This window comes from Lactuca saligna, chromosome 8 (genome assembly GCF_052625555.1).
Source record: "Lactuca saligna cultivar CGN05327 chromosome 8, ASM5262555v1, whole genome shotgun sequence".
Lineage (NCBI taxonomy): Eukaryota > Viridiplantae > Streptophyta > Magnoliopsida > Asterales > Asteraceae > Lactuca > Lactuca saligna.
In genome coordinates this window covers 11,333,396-11,355,229 of record NC_136424.1, presented here as the reverse complement: position 1 = coordinate 11,355,229, position 21,834 = coordinate 11,333,396, and the positions used below count along the sequence as shown (strand labels likewise).

Genomic DNA, 21,834 nt, shown 5'->3' with positions numbered 1-21,834 from the left:
AGCACATAAATTTAGCATTGAGTTCAATTACTGATATTACTAAATACTTCTATAGTATTTTAATTGCTATTCTTGATTCAAAAGGTTTTGGTAATTTTTAGACTTGTTGTCCCCTGCAGACACTCCCTAGCACACGATAGCCGGCTCTCGGACAAATATAGTTGATCAAGCTATATTCATCCCAGTTCCTATCACATTTTCCAAGGCATACCTGCACTGCAAAACTCATCTATAATACTTCTATATTGACATTAACTATTGCTATGATAGAAGTATATAATCAACAAGACTTAATAGTAACCGAAACAAACGAAATTGAAATATATGTATTACAAGAATCAATCCGCAAGAAGACTTACAAACACGAATTTGTATTCAGAAAAAGGCACGTGTCCAAACATGAAATTTTTAAAGGATACAACAATTAATCAAAAATATATCTTTATTCTAACGAAAATATCTATGCTTCCATGATTTTCCAAAAAAAAAAAACGAGAGAGAAGGGGTGGCGTTTTTGCATCTTAATCGTCACGGTCGGTGGGGCACCATCAGCAATGTCCAACGTCTTAAAGGTGGTGTCAGGTGGTCACTTGTCACTTGATGGTTTTCTTATTTTGCAAGTTTTGTTGTCATTTGACTAACTTGTTGTCGAGTTTTTTTAATGAATGGAAGGGCAAAAAGAGAAATGAAATGGAAGATGATTATAAATAATTAATTGTGTCTTAATTCAAATGGAAAATAAATAAAATGGAAGAATTTTAGTTTTTTTTTTTTCCCTTCCCCTTGTAAGTTCTAACCCACCTAAAACCGCGTGGATGGATCTAAGCCTTCTTTGCCTCCCCCTCCATGCTAAGCTGGCTAATCAGATAGTTTTTTATCAAATGTTATTCTTTATAAGCTAATACCTGTCTTAAAAGTGGCTTGACTTTCACCAAATGTTATTCTTTATAAGCTAGTACCTGACTTAAAAGTGGCTTGACTTTCGACTAGCACGCCAAACATAATTTTAGACTTCACAAACATGATATGTGTTTTGGGCTTTGTCAAAGCTAATCGTTGTGAGCTTGTAGCTATTTTCGTGGATTTGCATTCATCAAATTTTAATAGTTGTGGCTGTGTGGGCTTGTGGATATTTTTGTGGGTCTTCGCAAATCCTTAAAACAATTAATTATTTATTTGTGATTGATTATTTATTTACTATTTAATCTGTTGCAATTGATTATTCATTTCCAATTTAATCAGTTGTAATTGATTATTCATTTAACTTGTTACGTTGTATAGCATTGCCAAATACAAGTATATGACCAAGTGGTTATTTATTATTTATTAGGTGTGTTGTTGAAAAGCAACAGCTTAACTGAGTTGGTGAATTCAAATCCTTTAAAGATGACTGAATCATTAGACATAATGTCTAAAAAGGGGTAAAAATGAAAACTCAAGAGAGATATCAAATAACAAGAAACATAGCAACAACTGTAAATGTAAACGAATTATTTGTTGCAACATGTATGAACTATGCAACTATTTTGTAACAGGAAAACGGGTTTCATACACAGTATGTTCATATCCCAAGGGTAAAATAGGGTTTCTTTATTGCATCCTTCAAAATCTTAACAAACCTGCAACTCCTTTAAGAGCACTCTTTCTCATATATTTCACTTGCATATTTCCAGTTTATCACCTTCCAGATGTTCTTTAAGTAATCGGGCCTGACATTTTTATACTGCAAATTGTACAAAAACACATACATAAGTTGAAACATGTACAATTTGTATACCTTGATTTAGGATACACAAACATGAAATTTGTTTAATCACCTGTAAGTAGTATGCATGCTCCCAAACATCTATGCCAATCAAAGGAACCAAACTTGGACCTTTTGTAACCAGTGGGTCCTACAACAGAGATTCATATTTCAACAATTTGATTTCTGAAGTTTAATAGGGATACTAATTTGTTCGAATAAAACTAGTGATAGCTTACCTGATTTGATGTGGTTTCAACCACAAGCCTCTTCAACTCTTTGTCAACAGCAAGCCACTGCCAAAATATATCATAAGTTTAAAATAACAAAAAATAGTTGAAAGAAAAAACCAAAATGACAAATAAAAGATTAAGGAACATACCACCCATCCAGAACCTTGCACAGCAGCACCTTCTGCATTCATTTTAGCAATCAATTTTTCCACAGAGCTAAAGCTCTGGTTGATAGCCGAGCCCAAAGAACCATGTGGTGGCTCGCCACCTCCTTCCTGCAATAAGGTTTTAGGGTTTCAGTTTTGGTCAAATTATAGTGCTCGGAAGTCAGAATTATCATATTATCAGAAGAAGAAACTAACACTGGTGGGAGCGAGATTCTTCCAAAAAATTGAGTGATTTACATGACCTGCTCAGAGACATAAAGGTAGATTAGATATATGTGGTTATATGAATATCATTATCCTCCTAGCATCAAATTTGTCCTATATATGTTGTTCAGTTGTTTCACTTTAACCTATTTAGGACTTGAAGGGGAAATTTCCGATGGAATGTAAGATACATAACGCTTCTAGCAAGTATTCAACCAAAAACACTGAAATCGATAAGATTGGAAATGATAGTGTTTAACCTCCGCCATTGAACTTAATAGCGCTCTGCAATTTGACAGCAGTTGAAGCATCTCCCTTGGTGATAGCATCGTCGAGCTGCTCGATAGCTTTATTGTAGTTGGTTATGTAAGTCTGGTGGTGTTTCTGGTGATGGAGCTGCATGATATCTCCGCTAATCGCCGGCTCCAGTGCGCCATAATCGTAGGAAAGATCGGGAAGCGTGAACGTCTGCAATCCACGCACATGTTGCTGAAACCTGGATATCGCACCTAGGGTTTTACCAGTCGCGAGGGTTCGTAGAGCCATGTGTTCAGCAAATCAATTTGGGAAGAAATGGCGTAGCGGTGTCGGTGCTGTCTTTGATCGAGAATTCTCTTACTTACAAACAAGTCCTTATAGTATCAAGCAATTCTTCTCTTGCACCTTAGCGTTTTGCCACTACTTAAAATTTCGTCCTTCGTTGATTCAACTCTGTCGATAACATAATGAAAGTTTGGCTTTTTATTTACCGAATCATTTTATAGATTTCGTAAGAATAATTAATTCAAACTTTTAGTCAAAAAGAATGTTATATATGAAATAGGGGTAATGTTGTTATTGTTGTTACCAAGACTCCTTCAAGTAAACTTTGTTTTTCCAAAAGAGCTAAATACATGAAATAAGATTGCACTTTCTAATATTTTTTATTACAACATTATATTTATATTTCGTTTTATGATAGCATTATGTTATTATAGGAAATAATCAAAAATACAGTAGTGTGATAAGAAGAAACAAAGTACATGTTATTATAGGAAAAATAGAAAGTATATTGCTATTTTTACCATTTCAAAAATCATGTCTTAAATGTTTTCAGGCACCACCATAAAAATCAGATCAAGAAAACAAATATATAAAATGAAATATTGTTTGATAATAATAAGTTCAAACTATTTAATAATTACATTAAGTAACAAACCAGAATATTAAAAGCATAAACAGAAAATACGGATCTATGATACAATCTCCAGTATATAGTACACGCTTCTAAAGCCAAATGTGCTAGTTTTTCAGTAATTCTTCAGCTTTCTTCACCCAAACATTGTAGATATCATCGGAATATAGCACAAAGTGAATCTACAAACAGATCATAATCACGTTCTTTAACAGATATAAGCAAATATTGGAAACCATTCTGTTTAATCAACATCACAACGAAAGTACCTCTTTAAGGCGATCAATGGGGTAGTCTCTAATTGTAGATATGGCCACAGTTGCAGCTTCTTCAAAAGGATATCTGAAATGGTAATTACACTTTCTGTGAGCTTATAACTGTTATCCTTATAAAAGAAGTAGCAATTTACTGAACTCACCCATTGGCACCACATGATATGGCAGGAAATGCAACATATTTAAGACTGTTCCCACTTACATAACGCAAACAGTTCCTGTATGCATAACGCAAGGTAGCTGCAGGATTCTCATCTTCATTATAAACAGGACCAACAGTGTGGATTACACGATATGCAGGCAATTTAAACCCTCTGTGTGAATTCCTCAATCATGAGTTCAAGAAATACAAAGTAAATATCAATAATGGAGTCTAGATCTTGAGAACTTACGGAGTCATTCTTGCTGCTCCAATTGGGCAACGTATTCCAGGGCGAACTTCACCAGCACCATAACATGCTGTTCGAAGCTCTGGGCCAGCAGCTCGATGTATAGCTATCAAAGTTAAACAAAATTTGTTAAAAACGTTATGGAAAATGGATTCGGTGTATTGGATTTGGAAGAGAATCACCTGCATCAGCACCACCACCACCAAGCATTCCCTCGTCTGTAGGATTAACCTGTGCATAATGTTATAAATCACAGAAGAAACGCTTGAAAACAGGTTGCCATTGCTTTGACAATAGCTAAATTTAGATAATTAGATCACCACGGAAGGAGACGATCAAAGAAAAACTTAAGGTTTTAATTCTAAAGGTACCGATGATTAGATAGCCACAATTATTTCTATATGTATTACCATGAACAATATCATCGATTTCATATTCAAGTAGATGAAGCAATTAACACAATCCTATATACATACAATAGCGTCGTAGGAGCCATCGATGAACCAACGAGTGATATCTCCTTTCTGAATCTTCAGGACCCTCGTGGGAGACAGATTGAAGTGAACCATCCTTTTCTCAGCGTCGCCTCCATTGGTAGACATATTCGATGTAGCTCTAATTGCACTGCTTCCTTGCAGGAAGGAGAATAATCTTTCGACAACTGTTGGAAAAGCAATGGAAGCGCTGATTCGAGATTCCGGCGGTGTATATCTGAAAATGAATCTATGGATTAATGATCAGGGATTTTATCGTCGCCATGAAAATCTTAAGTACACAAATGGAAAGAAAAAATCAATGGTCAAAAACTTATCGAAGTGTACAACATTTAAAAGAAATAGTCCAATTGTAAGAAAATTCATTGGTCAAACCCCAAAAAGTCAGAAACTTAGCAAAGTGTACAACATTTAAATATTATAAAAAGGTAACTAATTTTTTAAAATGTTAAAAAATCATCCTCCAACTAAAAAAACCTTATTAAAAGGTAACAAATTATTATTTGCCTTTTTAAAAAACCATTCCACTAGCACCAACCGATTGCGTAGGTAAACACGGTGTAATTTTTCTCTCCCACCATGGATGTGTTTGTAAGCAATCTGACCAATATGTGCATGTTGGTGTGTTTCTTTGTGATAGTGTGTTAGTGATTTTTTTTTCTTCAGGCTCTTATTCCTTGCTATGTCTTTTCATATTCTTTTTACGAGCCAACAAGATCACTTAATAATGATTTATGTGAAAGTTTGACAGTGGAGTACTAAAATCTTATACATTGTTAGTGATGTTTGAAGTTATGCATTCTTTTTTGAAGTGGGAAGGCGACGGTGTATTGAATGGGAGATTGTGATAACCACCCTTGATATAACAGTCCATTAGATGAAGTATGCAAGGCGATGGTGTTTTTAAGGTGTGTGTAGCCTTTTTTTGGCTTATTATAGCCAAATCTTTACTTGATGCCGAAAAAAGGAAATATTATTTGATAATAATAAGTTCAAACTAATTAATAACTGTCACCAACTCTACATCAAGTAACAAACCAGAAAATTAAAACAATAAACAGAAAATATGGATCTAGAATACAATATCCAGGAGATAAAAGATCACATTTCTCAAGCTAAATGTGCTAGTTTTTCAGTACTTCTTCAGCTTTTTTCACCCAAACATTGTAGATATCATCAGAAAATAGCACAAAGTGAACCTGCAAACAGATATAAGCAAATATTGGAGACCATCATTTTCAATCAACATCACAATGAAAAGGCGCATAAGTACCTCTTTAATGTCATTGCAGTGGTCTCTAATTGTGGATATGGCCACAGTTGCAGCCTCATCAAAAGGATATCTGAAATGGTAATTAGTTAATTACACATTCTGTCAGTTTATGATCTGTTATATTTATAAAAGAACTAGAAACTTAATGAACCCACCCATAGACACCACATGATACGGCAGGAAATGCAATATATTGAATATTGTTCTCTCTTGCAACACGCAAACTGTTCCTGTATGCATTACTCAATGAGGCTGCAGCATTGCCATCTTCATCATAAACAGGACCAACAGTGTGGATTACATGAGATGCAGGCAATTTAAACCCTCTGTGTAAATTCTTCAATCATGAGTTCAAGAAATACAAAGTAAATGTTAATGAAGGACTAAATGGAGTTTAGATCTTGAGAACATACAGGGTGATTCTTGCTTCTCCAGTTGGGCAACGTATTCCAGGGCGAACTTCAGGAACTTCATAACATGCTGTTCGAAGTTCTGGGCCAGCAGCTAGATGTATAGCTATTAAAATTACACAAATTTTGTTAAAAACGTTATGGAAAATGGATTTGGTTGGATTGGATTTGGAAAGAGAATCACCTCCATCAGCACCACCACCACCAAGCATTCGCTCATTTGCTGGATTAACCTGTGCATAATATCTATAAATCACAGATGAAACGCTTGAAAACAGGTTGCAATTGCTTTGACAATAGTTTAAGCGAAACTTAGAGGTTTAGTTCAAAAAGGCATCAAATCTCATCACCGCGAAATAAAAATTGTTTATATGCAATCTAAAGGTACGATGATTAGATAGCCTCAATCATTTATATATGTTTTACCAAAAACAATATCATCGATTCTGTATGGAAAAACCAAACAATCAACACAATCATATACACATACAATCGCGTCGGAGGAGCCATCGATGAACCAACGAGTGATATCTCCTTTCTGAATCTTCAGGGCGCTCGTGGGAGACAGATTGAAGTGAGCCATGCTTTTCTCAGCGCCACCTCCATTGGAAGACATACTCGATGAAGCTCTAACTGCACCGCTTCGTTGCAGGAAGGAGAATGATCTTTTTACAACAGTTCGAAAAGCAACAGAAGTGCTGATCCGAGATTCTGGCGTTGTATATCTGAATATGGGTCTAGGGTTTAGGGATAGATGAGAGAGAGAACTGAGAACTGTTGATGCGATTGATGGTGAAATTGGGGGCATTTGTTTAGCACACTGGGCTGAGTGGTAGTGTGAGAGTCTGGGTAGTGCGCGAGTTGCGTTATTCCTAGGAGTCCACAACAGAGTCAGCCGAGTAACGATGATGGTGAAACAACGTGGGCCTAAAGAACGATGTCTAAGATTTTTATCAAATGTTGTCAAAAATAAGACAAAATTACAAAAATGGTCCCTTTGGTTTGTCAAAAGTAACAAATTTAGTCCCTATCTATTTTTTTGATGTATTTTGCCATTTTGGTTTGTAAAAGTTGCATTGGAGGTCCTTTTTCTTAACACCATCAATTTTAGCCGTTTGGGGTCATTAAGTTGGGGGTATATTCGTCTTTTTACGTTTGGCGTTCATTTAAGATAGATTAGGCAACGATACGTCATTAACTTATCCTCATTAAGCAGAGTCCAAGAAACCCCATTCTTCTCCTCTTCACCTTAGCCTACTGATCATCTTGACGATCTTCATCCTTCATCCCTCCCATCCGATTTTAGGTTTTATCAACTGAAAATGGTACTTTGTATGTGGAATTTACGTGGTCCTCATATGATTGCACCCGACCTTGATAAAGATTACAGTAAGTTGTATCATCTTTTGTTTGGTGTTTCTTGTTTTATATATTCAAGGCTCATCATTTTTCTTTTTCAGATGGTCATGACAATTTCTTCACTTTAAAAATACATCATGGTGGATTTTTTTCAAAGTTCCCAGGAAGAAAGTACGTTGAGGGAAGGTTGGCATTCTATGACTTTGTTGACACTGATCTTTTTTTAGTTCATGATCTAAATGACATGATTCGTGAGATAAGGTATTCTGCGGATGACACAATATACTATCATTATAGAATTCCTAATCTAGACTTAGATTTTGGATTGAAGGCTCTAGGAAATGATCAAGACGTTATATCTATGACTCAATTTGTCCCTTAAAACAGAGTGATTAATGTGTACGTTGAACATGGTTCTACAAGACTTCATACTTACTTCATGTCCCCAAGTAAAGTTGTTATTGAGCAACTGGATGATGATCCTTCTCCTCAGCTTAATAGGATTAGGCCTAAGAAGAAGGGAATTGGTTCGTATAGCAAGAAATTAGACATGAATGTCCCACTTAAAGAATCATCTAATCAAGCTCAGAGAGAAGATGGTGTGTATGATTTTTCCATGTCCCTAGTTCCTTTTGAGCCAAACAAACAAGACATGATTAATGAGTTTAAGGATGATTCGTATTTCCCTATACCAGAAGAAACTGATACAATGCAAGAAATTACAATTGATATTAATTGCCAGAATCATAGGGAAATGCTAGATGATTTTGAGCCTTTTAGTAGTGATGGATATCAGAATATAGGTGAGTTTGAAAGAGAGGTTGAAGCTGGAGAAGAACAAGATGAAGAAGATGAACAAGGGCATGCAGAGGATTCAAAAGATGATTTAGAAGAGCATACATAAGAAGATGATGATTTTGACTACATTGTTGACCCAGAAGATATTTTAGATGACTGGGAGGTTGATATGAGAGAGTTTCACAGTTGTGTGGATGAGTTTGAATGGTTTGGACAAGGTCCAAACATATAATTAGATTTAAATCAAAATGATGATTTAGGTGTGATCAACAATGATGAGTTTGAAAGTGCAGGATATGAGGAAGACCTAAGGAAGAGAATGTTAAAAAACCTGAACAAGAAGGTGCGTTGTTCTTCTGGGGTAGTTCATGTTACACCATTTTTTGTGGGTCAAGCTTTTAAAACCAAAAAAGATATACAAGGTCACGTGAAGATGCTTTCAATAAAAACAAGGAGGGCCCTACACATGGCAAAAAATGAAAAATTGAGAGTAAGAGTCAAGTGTAAAGGGGTGGTTCCAGATTCCACTGATGGTGGGCCCTCCACTGTAAGTAAAGCCACATCGAAGGGCAAAACTATAATTTCACAAAAAGATTCTTGTCCTTTTGCTATTCAGATATCTAGATCTACGGAATAGGAACAATGGTTGGTGAAGACAGTTCTTGATGAGCATTTATGCTTACAAAGTAGAAATGTGAAGGCATGTACATCTAGATATCTTGCAAGCACTATTCTCCAAAAAGTGGATTCCAACCCTCACATCCCAATAACAGCCTTACAAGAAGAGCTTCAAATGGATTTGGAATTAAGCATATCAAGAATGAAGGTGTTCAGGGCTAAATCAATTGCAAAGGAACAACTGTATGGTGACTACGAAAGACAATATAATTTGCTGAGAGATTACTGTTTGGAGTTACAAACCAATAACCCAGGTACAACAGTGAAGCTAGAAGTGTGTAATGAACCAAATCCTGATGTTCAAACTCATATTTTCAAGAGGATATACATTTGTATTGGAGCACTTAAGTTGGGGTTCAAATCTGGAAAAAGGGAATTATTAGGATTGGATGGATGTTTCTTGAAAGGACCACACCCTGGACAAATTCTAACAGTTGTAGGTCTTGATTCCAACAATGGAATATATCCACTAGCTTATGCAATTGTGGAAGCTGAGACAACAAGTTCATGGACATGGTTCTTAGAATGCCTTGGTGATGATTTGGATTTGGATGCATCATGCAACTTCACTTTTGTATCTGACAGACAAAAGGTATAATACATATAACATAAGTATCTTTTAAAGCTTGTAACAATACTAACTATAATTTACATTATATGTAGGGCATAATACATGCAATAGAAAAAATGTTTCCAAATGCAGAGCATAGATGGTGTTTGAGACATATACATGAAAACATGAAGTTGCAATAGAGGGGAGAAGAGTTTAGAGATCACTTATGGAGTTGTGCTACACATACAACCATTAGGCATTTTGAAAGGTCAATGGATGAGTTCAAAGATTTCAGTGCAGAGGCTCATGAATGGCTAAGTAAGATTCCTCCAATTCATTAGGCTAGGTCTCATTTCTCAGGTAGAGCCCATTCAGATTGTCTTTTAAACAATTTTTGTGAAGTATTCAAATCTAAGCTAGAGCATAGAAGGGACAAGCCTATAATTACATGTTTGGAGTACATAAGAGTGTACTTGATGAAGAGACATTGCATTGTACAAAAAGAAATTGATAAATGCAAAAGTCTATTAACCCCTACTGCAACTACCATACTTGATACAATTAAAACAACTACAAGCAAATATAGGGCACTCTCTAGTGAATCTGGAAAATATCAAGTGACTGGTATGATGTTTGATCAGTATGTGGTCAACTTGAAAGAGGGTACATGTAGTTGTAGGTATTGGGAGATAACAGGGATAGTCTGCAGGCATGGAGTTTGTGCAATATGGGAACATATTCAAAATGGTGAAAAATCCCAACAACCTGAATATTGGGTGCATCCTTGTTATAAGGTAGAAACAAGGATGGCAATGTATTGTAACAAAATAGATCCAATCAATGGCAGGAGCATGTGGCCAAAATCTAGATGTCCAACCACTCTTATACCACCTACACATCACACACAAGTAAGTTGAATGTTAGTTAACATAATTTATTATTCATCCTGTTTTAACATTTCCTTAATATTTTTGTAGGTTGGAAGGCCAAAGAAAAAGAGGAGGAGGGCTATAGATGAGCCTACTAACCAATCAAAAAACCTATCTAGGAAATTCTTGACTGTTACTTGTTCCAAGTGTCATAACAAAGGACATAACTCTAGAACATGTAAGGGGCAAGGGGGGTCAAGTCAGAGAGCAGTGGGTGGATCAAGTCAAGGTGGTGTCGGTGGATCAAGTAAAGATGCATTTGGTGGAACAAGTCAAGGTTCAGTGGGTGGATCAGGTGAAGATTTCATGGGTGGGTTAAGAGCAGAGAAGATAGACAAGGGAAAAAAAGCCTCAAGTAGGACCTAAGTGAAGTTGGATACAGATGAAAGCATGACTAATCAAGTTATTTGGCTACCTTTTGTTTAAGATTATAAACTTGTGTTGATGCTTTTGTTAAAACATGTTTAATCTAGATAATTACATCTTTTTGCAACTACCTAAATCAGTTATGTAATTAAGTTGATACTAGCCATATGTCATGCTACATTTCTGGTTATAATGATCTCAGTTATCATGTTTTGATATGGTATGTGTTTCTCATTCCATTCCATTGTTTAATAATGACCAAAAATCATTCCATTCCATTGTTTGATAATGTCCAAAACTCATTCCATTCCATTGTTTGATAAATGACCAAAACACATTCCATTCCATTGTTTGCTTATAGGGTTTTGATTTTTTATTTTTCTCATTCCATTCCAATCTTTGATAAATGGACACAAATCATTCCATTCCAATCTTTGATAAATGGACACAACTCTTTCCATTCCATTCCAATATTCCTGATCAATAAAAAAACAATGCTTTATAATTAACATAAGACAAAATTGTTGGATTAGTGTCTAAGCCTGTAACAATAATTGGTAAGTACTTGACCCAATTGTGCATGGTCCTTTTAGGTTGCTTCACCAAAGCAACTTGACTGGAGAAATAATAGAGAGAGAGGTTATTATGATTTATTAATATGTTATAAGAATAATATATTAAAGGAGAAATCATATTTGTTTAATTAATATTGGTCAATAATTAATTAAGAATTAATTTTGTGATCAAATGTAATTAATTAAACTAGAGATGAATTGTAATTATGTGATAGTTACACAATAGGGTAAGGATTATCCTAAGGATAGGTTGGACGAATTTAAGGTGATAAGGCCTTAGAATTCGTCCATGATAAGGATTCAAGGCTTATCTTATGGTTTGCTTGGTGGGCAAGCAACTAGATAAGGATAAGGACTGAAACCCTATCTCTACACCTATATAAACACCCCTTTGGCTCATGAATTCGTCCATACCTTCCCAAGACTTCTTAAGGACGAATTTTATACCTCTCCTTCTTTCTCTATAGCCTCTCCAATTGCTCTTAGTGTTTGTGAGCCATTAGAGGCACTACACTTGTGGTGCTTGCTTTCAAGACTTAGGGTTTGAAGATTCAAGTTGTTATTACAATATAACAACAAGAGGTATGTAATCTAACCTTCTTGGTTAATTTCGAAAATAGAAATCATCTTTAGGGTTTTATTATGTGTTCATAATGTTGTGTATTTAATAGTGAAAACATAGATCCAAAGCTAGGGTTGAATGTACACATAGGATTGTTTGTATAAAACCCATCAGTGGTATCAGAGCCTTTGGTTAACTTATTTTCAATTAGTTTATTCAATTGTATGAACTTGACATATTAGGGTTTATTGCCAATAAACCCTAGGAGGCTAGGGTTTTTCGAGATTAGGGTTTGCAAACCCTAATTTGAAAGAGTTTGAATAAGATCTTCAAATCCTTTCCTTAAACCCTTAAATTTCGAAATCTAGGGTTTGTTTTAATCCCTTGATTTTCGAAATTAGCCTCCTCCCCAAGATAAGATCCTAAATTTTAGGGATTTGGATTATCTCATATATTGTAATTATCTTCTAATTGTTATATATGGTAATTATAGATTTTGCATTATCCTAACCATAATTTCGAAATCTAGAGAGATAATTAAGGGATTAGGATATCTTAAATGTATAAATGGTAATTATCCTCATGATTTAGATAATCCCTTATGATTTAATAATTAAATTAATAGTCTAATTCAAGATAATTATTAAATCAAGAGTTTTAATATTTAAAATTTTAATTTACATGTCATAAATTCGAAAATTTTAAGAGAAATTAAAACTAAATTGTTTTGAAAAGTTTCAAAACTTGCCCTCAAGTTTTGGAATTTTAATTTTGATTAAAAGTTTAATTTTGATGCATATTTAAATTCTAAACCCTAATGTTTTGAAATGTTTCAAAACTTGCCCTCAAGTTTTGGAATATAAAAGTTGATTAAAAGTTTAATTTAGGAATGTTAAATTCTAAAACTCTAGTATTGTTTTGAAAAGTTCAAATCACACCCTTATGGTTTTATTAATTAATTAAGGTGTATAATTAAAAGAAGTTTAATAAATCCATAAAAGTTTTGGTTTACAATTAAAAGTATAATTGTTATATTTGACCACCTAGTATTTTTAAAGTATAAAACACACCCTATACTATATATAACATTAAAAGTCTAACATTATATATATATATATATATATATATATATATATATGTATAAGTAAAAGTTAGTCTTACCGTTAGTAGGCCTCATTCACGAAGCTGGTCTATAAGGGGTGTTTAAGGAAATTGCCTATAAAATGGCGATTGAATGGGTATCCACTCTTACCCACCGCACTCTTGACTAGTGGAGGGTCGTTAGCCGAACGGGTAGGATAGGAAAAAACCTTCCATTATAAGTATAATGAAATACAAAGTAACTAAATGTTTTTCAAATTCCCAATCTTAGTTACTTAGGCAAAAGTGAATTGATGCAATTCCATGAAATTACACTTTGTGCCCTTGCGAAGACGTTAGTGGAGCGTGTGTGGTTTACCGGCACACTAAATGGTTCTAAGCAGAGGTTGCAAAGGGTGACTCAATGTTTGTCATAGTTCGGTGGAACATGTGTGGTTTACCGGCACATCGAATAGGTGATTGTAACATGTGAGGACACCATGTAAGTTTGCATGGTTATTCACACCCGCTTTGTGATCCTCGGCATCCCAGTCACAAACAAGAGGGGCATATCGAGATTTAAACATGCCATTGAAATGTTCAATGAATCTCAAAGAATCTAGGAGTTTTCATAGATTTAAAACTTAAATTTCTTTTTTGTTTTTCATGGTGGAAATTAGTGAATCGTCATTCACTTACCTTCAAATATTCTGCAACTAGATTATGGCATCCCTCTTCTAGGTTGTAGCGTATTGTGTTGGGTCCTAGCCTTAGTATCTCATTTGGGTGATTTACTAAGGACTCAATCAATCAACTAACTTGAATTTGTTTTATCCCGTTTTGTAGATGTCAAAGTTTGACAACTATGGTCTTCCCAAATCCCGTGGAACAAGCATTCCTCATGAAGATGATATTCCACGATTCGATCGAGGAACAAGAAATCATGCTTCACTTCCTCCTCCTCCTCCCTTTGTTCTCCCTAACCCACAAGATCGAAGAATTGAAAGGTTCAATGTCACTAAAGCCCTATTGGAAATGAAACATGAAGATGGTAACCCGTGTGTGCCCACGATCTAGGAATGAAATCACACATTGATAGGTTGAGGATGTTGGGAGTGTCATTCCCGGATAAGTTGGCTATGAACTGGGTTCTGCAGTCACTTCCCGAATCATATAATGAGTTCAAAAGAAAGTATTATATGATGGATCATGACGAAAGCCTCATTGACCTAACTTACATGCTCATTGTTGCTGAATCAGAAATAATTTGGAAAAAAATGTAGCGTATTTGTTGGGAAAGTCAACCAACCATGCTTCCGAGGACGTTCTAGGAGAACCGACCTGCGTTTGTTGCCAAGAGAAAGGGCGTTGGATACAAGTCTGCCCTAAGAGCCTAAAGAGTCCAGAAGATGGGAGAGTCAAAGAGTATGACTATGATTCAAGTAAAATCCACTATCTAAATCGATCAAGTTCCTATTCGTTGATTCTTAATACATAATGTGATAAGATTGCATTTGAATGTTTTGCAGGATCGATGAAAAGAGAGGAAGCTTGATGAAATAGCAAGATGAATCTAATCACGAAGACATGGATTCGAAGATTAGATTTTGAGCTTAGATAGAGTTGTTAGGAATATTTATTACATAGTTTTTCAGTTGATTTTGCATTGTAAGGACAAATGTTTTCCGCTGCTTTTATAAATGAAATAAATTTTGTTTGACGTGTTTATTTATTTATTTCCTTGCAATGAAATCGTTATGAAAAATTGATGTTCGTATATTTACAACAAATGGATGTGATTTTTAATTATGTTGTTTGTGGAAATTGTAACAGCCGGATTTCCAGGTATCTTTTATGATTATGATTTTGGTATTCTGAGAGGGGACTCGGCGAGTTGGAGCTCAGACTCGCCGAGTAGGGTCGTGGTTCTGGACGCAGGTTCGCGCCTGGACTCGGCGAGTCCGCGCTGTGTAATGAAACCCTAATGTCTCGGGTTTGGGACCTATTTAAAGGGCCGTATGGCCGTATTTTGTGCTCACCAGTCCCTTGAGTGAAACCCTAATCGAGTGTGAGCGTTTGGAGCAAAGTAGGAGGCCATTATTGATCTTCGAGGTGCCATTTTTGCAAGGAAAGGGAGAACCAGCTAAGGGAAGGCAAGTGGAGCCACTTCTGAGAGTTTGGAGTCTAGAGCATCACTATTGTGGTAATAATTTCGAGCTATCTTCTTCCTTGTTGATGTTTATTTTGATTTAGGGTTTGTTGAACCCTCTTGTGGCAAGATCTAGTGCTCCCTTGGTCCCTTATGTGGTTTAAACCATAGATCTGGACCCTTGGAGGTCCAGAGTGTCCCTTTGCCCAAGATTTTTGGGAATCAATGGAGGTTTTGGATTGGAATCCTTATGCCTTAGGTCAAAATTCTATTTATGATCCATGGGGTGTGTTATGGACACCAAGCTAGGAGCTTTACGTGATGAATCAGTCTAGGGAGGCCAAATCTATAGATTGTGGAAGCAGATCTGACCTTAGAAGCAAGATGGAGTGGTTGCATGGCATGGACTCGCCGAGTCCGATGAACAGACTCGGCGAGTAGTTTGAAGATTTCCTTGAGTTCGCTCTGTGAGTGGTCCAGTCGAGTCATAGGTTGACTCAGTGAGTCAGGGTGAGTTAGAGAGGGACGATAGGTGGACTGAGTCGAACTGGGACTCACCGAGTTGTTCTTGAGACTCGGCGAGTTGAGTCGGGGTGGCCCCGCGATTCTTCCAGATGGAACTCATCGAGTCAGGGGGAGTACTCGACGTGTAGAAAGGGAATTCTAGAGAGTTGGTGAAAATGTCTAGACTCGCCGAGTCGCCATAGCGCACTCGCCGAGTCCGGTCAAAGTTGACCATTAACCGTTGACCGTTGACCGGAGTTGACCTGTGTTGACTTCTTAGGGATAGTCAACCTTAGAAATATAATGTGTTAATCAGAGACATGTGATGATATAGGAGGATTAGAGCTGGGAGGATCGAGCACGAGGGATTTCCAGGATTCGTGAGATATCGAGATACGCGAGGTGAGTCTTCTCACTATACTTTACCTTGAGTAGGTAACCAGAGTTATGTGATAGAGTATTTGTGTGCTATGTATGTTATGTGTTGCACTGCATTATTTCTATGTGATTTATGCTGTGCATTTTTACAGAGTTAGAACCTGAGGGTTCACAGAGTTTGGGTGCACGGACCCACAGAGTTATAGCCTCGATTGGCTAATATGTGTTATATGTGGTATTTTGGGGAACTCACTAAGCTTTGTGCTCACAGTGTTTGATGTTATTGTTTCAGGTACTAGTGACGACCGCGGGAAGGCGCCGGCTTGATCCGTACACACACACGGAGTTTATACATTTGTGATCTTGGGATGTTGTATTGACTTGAGTTGGATAATTAATATGGTTGTTTTATGAATATTAAATGAATTATGTTTTACGAAAATTTGAAAATTTTGTTTTGAAATTTACGGTGTTACAGAAATGTCGAAAATTTACGAAATAGGGAAAGTTTCTCATCGCCCAAGTTTTAATTGGATAGAGATTTGGAATCGTACAACAAGAATTGTATTATGAATGAATAAACTTTCACATTTGGAAATTAGACTAATTCGTTGAAAACGTGTCAAGTGAAGGACTAGGAGATCAAGTACACAAGCTTATGTGTTGATCAAGCCCACCACAAGAGTAACAAAGATATTCGTCATGATTTAATAAGGTTAAGTAAATATGATTACACTTATGAGAATAAGTGTAATTCTTAGTTGACTGTAAAAGTTTAAATCAATAAGCAGAACGAATAAGAAAAATCAAGTAGGCAGAAAGATAAAAGTTTCTCTATTCTAAGAAGAAGGGAGAGTACCTTTTATGATAGGTCTTAATGATTAAGAATCATATCTCAATTGATCCTCTAAGTAAGTCTTAGTACAGTTGTATGTCTAAGAAGAGGAATCAAGAATTGAAGAAATGGTTAAATCAAGAAGTCAATCATACTTCATTCCAAAACAAGTCTTAGAGTTAAGATTATGACATTGAGTAATAAGAAGGTTTATAACATTCATCAAATGAGGAAAGTTGTGATGTCTTAGATAAGACAAAGACCAACTAGGACCTATTTACGAAGTGTTTTGATAAAAACTACACCAACTCTTGAATATTTGTTTGTCAAGAAATGTTTATTGACAAGAGAATCTTATATGCAAAGGAGTTAGTGAGAGTCTTAATTGTATTGAAAGGTTTCAAGAACAAATCAAAATAAACCTTATCTAACATCACTAGCACACGACTTGAGATTTACAACCTATCGTGTTGACATTATCTTGTTTATATGTCATTACAATAGAGTTAATTATGCATGTGAGCCCTACGAGTTCTCATTTGAATGCATAAAAGGCAAGGACCTTTATCAATGAATGGTATATTGATGAGATAGGGTGAGTTGCTTAACTACTTGGAAGACACGATGGGCAGTTGTGCTACCATAAGGCAAGAAATCAAGATTAAGAAAGTTCGGTCCATATGAGTTTGAATTTGTCGTAAACCTTGGTTTTGACAAATTCACATGGAGAGGAACACATACACCATTAAAATCTAAGTGTCATAAGATTTTTTCCTTCATGAAAATGACTATGAGAAAATGATTTCACTAAGAGAGATTTTAAGAAGATAGCAATTGTAAAATTGCTTTCTCAAATTTGATTATGGTTACGGTATCCCTCTCCATGATTCGAATTGTGAGATTTGGCAGTTAGTCTTAATTGTTTAAGACACACATATGAGCTATCTTGGATAAAGGTGTATGAGATTAAGAAGCTTAGATAAAAGATTATCAAAGCATTAGGTATTAGAAACATGAACTTAAGAAATTCAATAGATATTGTTTTTCTAAAAGTTAAGATGTCTCTAAATACATGTCAAAGCTAGTGGGAGCATAAGTGTTATGTTTATAATAATCATCATGATAGTGGGAGCATAAATGTTATGATTGTATGATTATTAAGGCAAGTATTGCAAGTTAGCAATATTAATTATAGAAAACAAGAGTCATACTTTGCAAAGTTGTAAGAATTGAATAGTTGTTTTGCTATAATTAAGGGAGAGAATATTGTACTTCGTTTCAAGATCTAAAGCTTAGATTGAGAAATTTTAATAAATTTAGTCAAAAGATACATAGTGTATTCTTAAAATTTTGATTATGATTACGGTATCCCTCTTCATACTTCGAATTGTAAGAACGTGACACATAAAATGTTATGGCAGAAGATCGATAGAGTATCGTATCTTCATGTAAGACATTATGCATCGTGTCCCATACGCTTCGGGTATAGGATCGATTGCAAATGCTATAATATTTCTAAATTCTTCCAAATGTCTAGCGCATCAAGAGGGAAAAAGGACAAGAATCGGTTTTCACTAAGATAATTAAACAGCTATCAAAGGACGATCCAAAACTCGCTGAGGATTGGTCGCTTGTGAGTAGTTGGAAGTATGACATTGAATGGACCATATCAACATCATTATGAATAGATAAGATTCTATTAAGAATGAGTTGTCATATAGTAAATATGGAAATGTTTCCATAAATGGGAGTTGGAAATTAAGAATTTATGTCTAAATTAGAAAATTTTATGCAAAAGGATGTTCAAAGAATGTACTTTGAGTGAGAGACATCACATCTATAGAATAGTTTTGTAACTATTTTGATAGAGTACCTTGTGACTTCGATGGCCGCGTCTTTGTGATTTTGTGCCGTAACTTCACAAGAGGATCATTGCATAAAGTATTTGAATTTGACATATTCTATAAGTGACAAGAATTTTATATTCTTGTGCTTATGATAAAGAATTGGGATTTGTGAAATGAGAATGATTGAAAATGTGTTCACTTGATCTATTTCACGATGTGATAAACCATAGAAAACCATAGTGTGCATGCTTGGAGCATGGGACAATTATGGTTATAATTCAAGTTATAAAGTTGATTATCTGAAATGTTAAACAATATATAATGAGTAATCAATATGGTGATTAGATAAAGGTGTTTTGTTTATACTCAAGGTTTGGGACCATATAGGATTAGTATTAACTTTGTGTTTCACTTTGCATGTTTTGACTTCCAGAATAATTGAGGTTATTAAGAATAATTGAATTATTCAAACGAACCACAGTCAATCATACGTTGGAAGTAAGTATAAATGAAGACTGTCATGAATTGGTTTGTAGATTGTCTAAGAGCGTATTAGACATAGCAAAGGTTTGCTATGACGTTCATGAGTGCTTATGAATATGATTTTGAGCATTGGATTAAACCCACGTTCACTTGGATCGCTTCATGGATTTTATCACGAGTGATTGGTGAGACGATAATATCTTGTATTCTTGAAACCGAGATGTGTGAGTTGTATCTTGGGAATCAGTTGCACATTGATAATATGTAAACGCACCAGTAACTCGGTGTTATAAAACTTATTGTTGTGTGTGATTTGGTGAGTGGGTGCAAGCAAAACATTGAGTCGAAGTTTATCAGTTCCCTTTACCCAGAGTGGGATAAAAGCGATATATGTGGGCCCCTCGATGATTTAGTGATGACAAACGTAAATGCTCGGTCGGGCTAGGGCTAATTTGATTTGTTCAATTAGTCGGTCGTCGTAAATTGGAAATCGATAAACAGCACATAGACTGAGAGAATGATTTTAATCCATGTCTCGTGACTATACGATATCTAGAATGGAGGAATATATGATCCCTTATCTGAAGGACAGGTTACTGATAAGATCAGAGTTTGACAGCGTCTTTGAGAGTTACGATTGAAAATCGAAGTGTACTTACATTTATAGTTACTAGACTTATCCAAGTGGGAGACTGTTGGATTAGTGTCTAAGCCTGTAACAATAATTGGTAAGTACTTGACCCGATTGTGCATGGTCCTTTTGGGTTGCCTTCACCAAAGCAACTTGACTGGAGAAATAATAGAGAGAGAGAGAGGTTATTATGATTTATTAATATGTTATAAGAATAATATATTAAAGGAGAAATCATATTTGTTTAATTAATATTGGTCAATAATTAATTAAGAATTAATTTTGTGATCAAATGTAATTAATTAAACTAGAGGGGTTGAATTGTAATTATGTGATAGTTACACAATAGGGTAAGGATTATCCTAAGGATAGGTTGGACGAATTTAAGGTGATAAGGCCTTAGAATTCGTCCATGATAAGGATTTAAGGCTTATCTTATGGTTTGCTTGGTGGGCAAACAACTAGATAAGGATAAGGATTGAAACCCTATCTCTACACCTATATAAACACCCATTTTGCTCATGAATTTGTCCATACCTTCCCAAGACTTCTTAAGGACGAATTTTATACCTCTCCTTCTTTCTCTATAGCCTCTTTAATTGCTCTTAGTGTTTGTGAGCCATTAGAGGCACTACACTTGTGGTGCTTGCTTTCAAGACTTAGGGTTTGAAGATTCAAGTTGTTATTACAATATAACAACAAGAGGTATGTAATCTAACCTTCTTGGTTAATTTCAAAAATAGCAATCATCTTTAGTGTTTTATTATGTGTTCATAATGTTGTGTATCTAATAGTGAAAACATAGATCCAATGCTAGGGTTGCATGTACACATAGGATTGTTTGTATAAAACCCATCAAAAATACCATTAAACTGATTAACTAAAACCATACATTAAATTAAGATTCTAATACATGACATCCCATCCCAAAATCAACTGGTAATATCCCATTCCAGTTCTACACACCATCCGACATTACATATCCAAAATACACTGACCAAATACATCCCCAAATCCAACTACTACTTAGTGCATACGTATATAAACGAAAAAAAAGAACCAAGACAGAATAAGCATCCACTTGAGCTTCACAACATCTGCACGAGCTTGAATCAACATCATTTGAACATTGTTCATTCTCCTCAGCAAGCCGGGAATCACCTCCACAACTCTATGGCACATCGGATCGTCCACCCACCCAAGAAATGGACAGCTTCGACCATTTCGAGCACAAGACCAGAATCGCCTTCCTGGGTTGAGGTCCGTCCAAGATGTGACTCTCACAACAACACTTCCACAAGTACAAATCACCATTCTTTCAAGAGAGGAGAGCTTCGATATTTCAGAGATGCTAGGTTGATTTTTGTGAACGTTGGTTAGGGCTTATTAAAGGGGGTGGAGAAGCAAATGTAAAAAGACGAATATACCCCCAACTTAATGACCCCAAACGGCTAAAATTGACAGTGTTATGAAAAAGGACCTCCAATGCAACTTTTACAAACCACAATGGCCAAATGCATCAAAAAAATAGATACAGACTAAGTTTGTTACTTTTGACAAACCATAGGGACCATTTTTGTAATTTTGTCCAAAAATAATTTTGAAGAGGTAAAGCCTAAGGCCCCCCCCCCTCTCTCCTATTTCACTAATTTTTTTTCTTTTTTATCTTTTTTAATATTTAGTAAAATTATATACCTACTAAAAATTATAAAAGTATATATCAAAACTTATTATTTTTAATTCC

At 35.5% G+C, this 21,834-nt stretch overlaps 5 protein-coding genes across 5 annotated transcripts; 1 reads left to right on the top strand and 4 right to left on the bottom strand.

Moving 5' to 3' along the window:
* Positions 1 to 1,452: 1,452 nt before the first annotated feature.
* On the bottom strand, positions 1,453 to 2,961 carry LOC145011886 (superoxide dismutase [Mn], mitochondrial-like). The gene is made up of 6 exons (XM_078970631.1): positions 2,609 to 2,961; positions 2,340 to 2,386; positions 2,127 to 2,252; positions 1,984 to 2,040; positions 1,818 to 1,895; positions 1,453 to 1,723 (listed from the first exon to the last, which is right to left on the bottom strand). Exons 1-6 carry the CDS (start codon positions 2,892 to 2,894, stop codon positions 1,631 to 1,633), a joined length of 687 nt encoding a protein of 228 aa, XP_078826757.1. The 5' UTR covers positions 2,895 to 2,961; the 3' UTR covers positions 1,453 to 1,630.
* Positions 2,962 to 3,481: 520 nt separating this feature from the next.
* On the bottom strand, positions 3,482 to 4,985 carry LOC145011887 (uncharacterized). Its single transcript, XM_078970632.1, has 6 exons — positions 4,663 to 4,985; positions 4,369 to 4,417; positions 4,190 to 4,292; positions 3,941 to 4,111; positions 3,792 to 3,864; positions 3,482 to 3,704 (listed from the first exon to the last, which is right to left on the bottom strand). Exons 1-6 carry the CDS (start codon positions 4,786 to 4,788, stop codon positions 3,630 to 3,632), a joined length of 597 nt encoding a protein of 198 aa, XP_078826758.1. The 5' UTR covers positions 4,789 to 4,985; the 3' UTR covers positions 3,482 to 3,629.
* Positions 4,986 to 5,635: 650 nt separating this feature from the next.
* On the bottom strand, positions 5,636 to 7,274 carry LOC145011885 (uncharacterized). The gene is made up of 6 exons (XM_078970630.1): positions 6,854 to 7,274; positions 6,548 to 6,596; positions 6,367 to 6,469; positions 6,109 to 6,279; positions 5,954 to 6,023; positions 5,636 to 5,879 (listed from the first exon to the last, which is right to left on the bottom strand). Exons 1-6 carry the CDS (start codon positions 7,169 to 7,171, stop codon positions 5,805 to 5,807), a joined length of 786 nt encoding a protein of 261 aa, XP_078826756.1. The 5' UTR covers positions 7,172 to 7,274; the 3' UTR covers positions 5,636 to 5,804.
* A 1,712-nt stretch (positions 7,275 to 8,986) lies between these two features.
* Positions 8,987 to 11,046, top strand: LOC145009397 (uncharacterized). Its single transcript, XM_078968103.1, has 4 exons — positions 8,987 to 9,067; positions 9,158 to 9,790; positions 10,168 to 10,659; positions 10,729 to 11,046. Exons 1-4 carry the CDS (start codon positions 8,987 to 8,989, stop codon positions 11,044 to 11,046), a joined length of 1,524 nt encoding a protein of 507 aa, XP_078824229.1.
* Positions 11,047 to 11,428: 382 nt separating this feature from the next.
* On the bottom strand, positions 11,429 to 21,404 carry LOC145009395 (uncharacterized). The gene is made up of 2 exons (XM_078968102.1): positions 21,151 to 21,404; positions 11,429 to 11,522 (listed from the first exon to the last, which is right to left on the bottom strand). The coding sequence occupies exons 1-2, from the start codon at positions 21,402 to 21,404 to the stop codon at positions 11,429 to 11,431; spliced, it is 348 nt and encodes a 115-aa protein (XP_078824228.1).
* Between the last annotated feature and the right edge of the window lie 430 nt (positions 21,405 to 21,834).

Bases quoted from the DNA above. Each gene is read 5' to 3' on its own strand.
- LOC145011886 (XM_078970631.1), bottom strand. From the start codon at position 2,894: ATGGCTCTACGAACCCTCGCGACTGGTAAAACCCTAGGTGCGATATCC. The intron at 2,253-2,339 runs GTTAGTTTCTTC...ACCTTATTGCAG, and splicing joins AGAATCTCGCTCCCACCAGT to GAAGGAGGTGGCGAGCCACC. The intron at 1,896-1,983 runs GTAAGCTATCAC...TCTCTGTTGTAG, and splicing joins TTGAAACCACATCAAATCAG to GACCCACTGGTTACAAAAGG.
- LOC145009397 (XM_078968103.1), top strand. From the start codon at position 8,987: ATGGCAAAAAATGAAAAATTGAGAGTAAGAGTCAAGTGTAAAGGGGTG. The intron at 9,791-10,167 runs GTATAATACATA...TTCAAATCTAAG, and splicing joins TTGTATCTGACAGACAAAAG to CTAGAGCATAGAAGGGACAA. The intron at 10,660-10,728 runs GTAAGTTGAATG...ATATTTTTGTAG, and splicing joins CACCTACACATCACACACAA to GTTGGAAGGCCAAAGAAAAA.
- LOC145011887 (XM_078970632.1), bottom strand. From the start codon at position 4,788: ATGTCTACCAATGGAGGCGACGCTGAGAAAAGGATGGTTCACTTCAAT. The intron at 4,418-4,662 runs GTATGTATATAG...CATTATGCACAG, and splicing joins ATGGCTCCTACGACGCTATT to GTTAATCCTACAGACGAGGG. The intron at 4,112-4,189 runs GTAAGTTCTCAA...GAATTCACACAG, and splicing joins GGAGCAGCAAGAATGACTCC to AGGGTTTAAATTGCCTGCAT.
- LOC145009395 (XM_078968102.1), bottom strand. From the start codon at position 21,404: ATGGTGATTTGTACTTGTGGAAGTGTTGTTGTGAGAGTCACATCTTGG. The intron at 11,523-21,150 runs GTTCTTTTTTTT...TTTATTGATCAG, and splicing joins TGGATGCTTATTCTGTCTTG to GAATATTGGAATGGAATGGA.
- LOC145011885 (XM_078970630.1), bottom strand. From the start codon at position 7,171: ATGCCCCCAATTTCACCATCAATCGCATCAACAGTTCTCAGTTCTCTC. The intron at 6,024-6,108 runs GTGGGTTCATTA...TTACCATTTCAG, and splicing joins GTATCATGTGGTGTCTATGG to ATATCCTTTTGATGAGGCTG. The intron at 5,880-5,953 runs GTACTTATGCGC...ATCTGTTTGCAG, and splicing joins ACTGCAATGACATTAAAGAG to GTTCACTTTGTGCTATTTTC.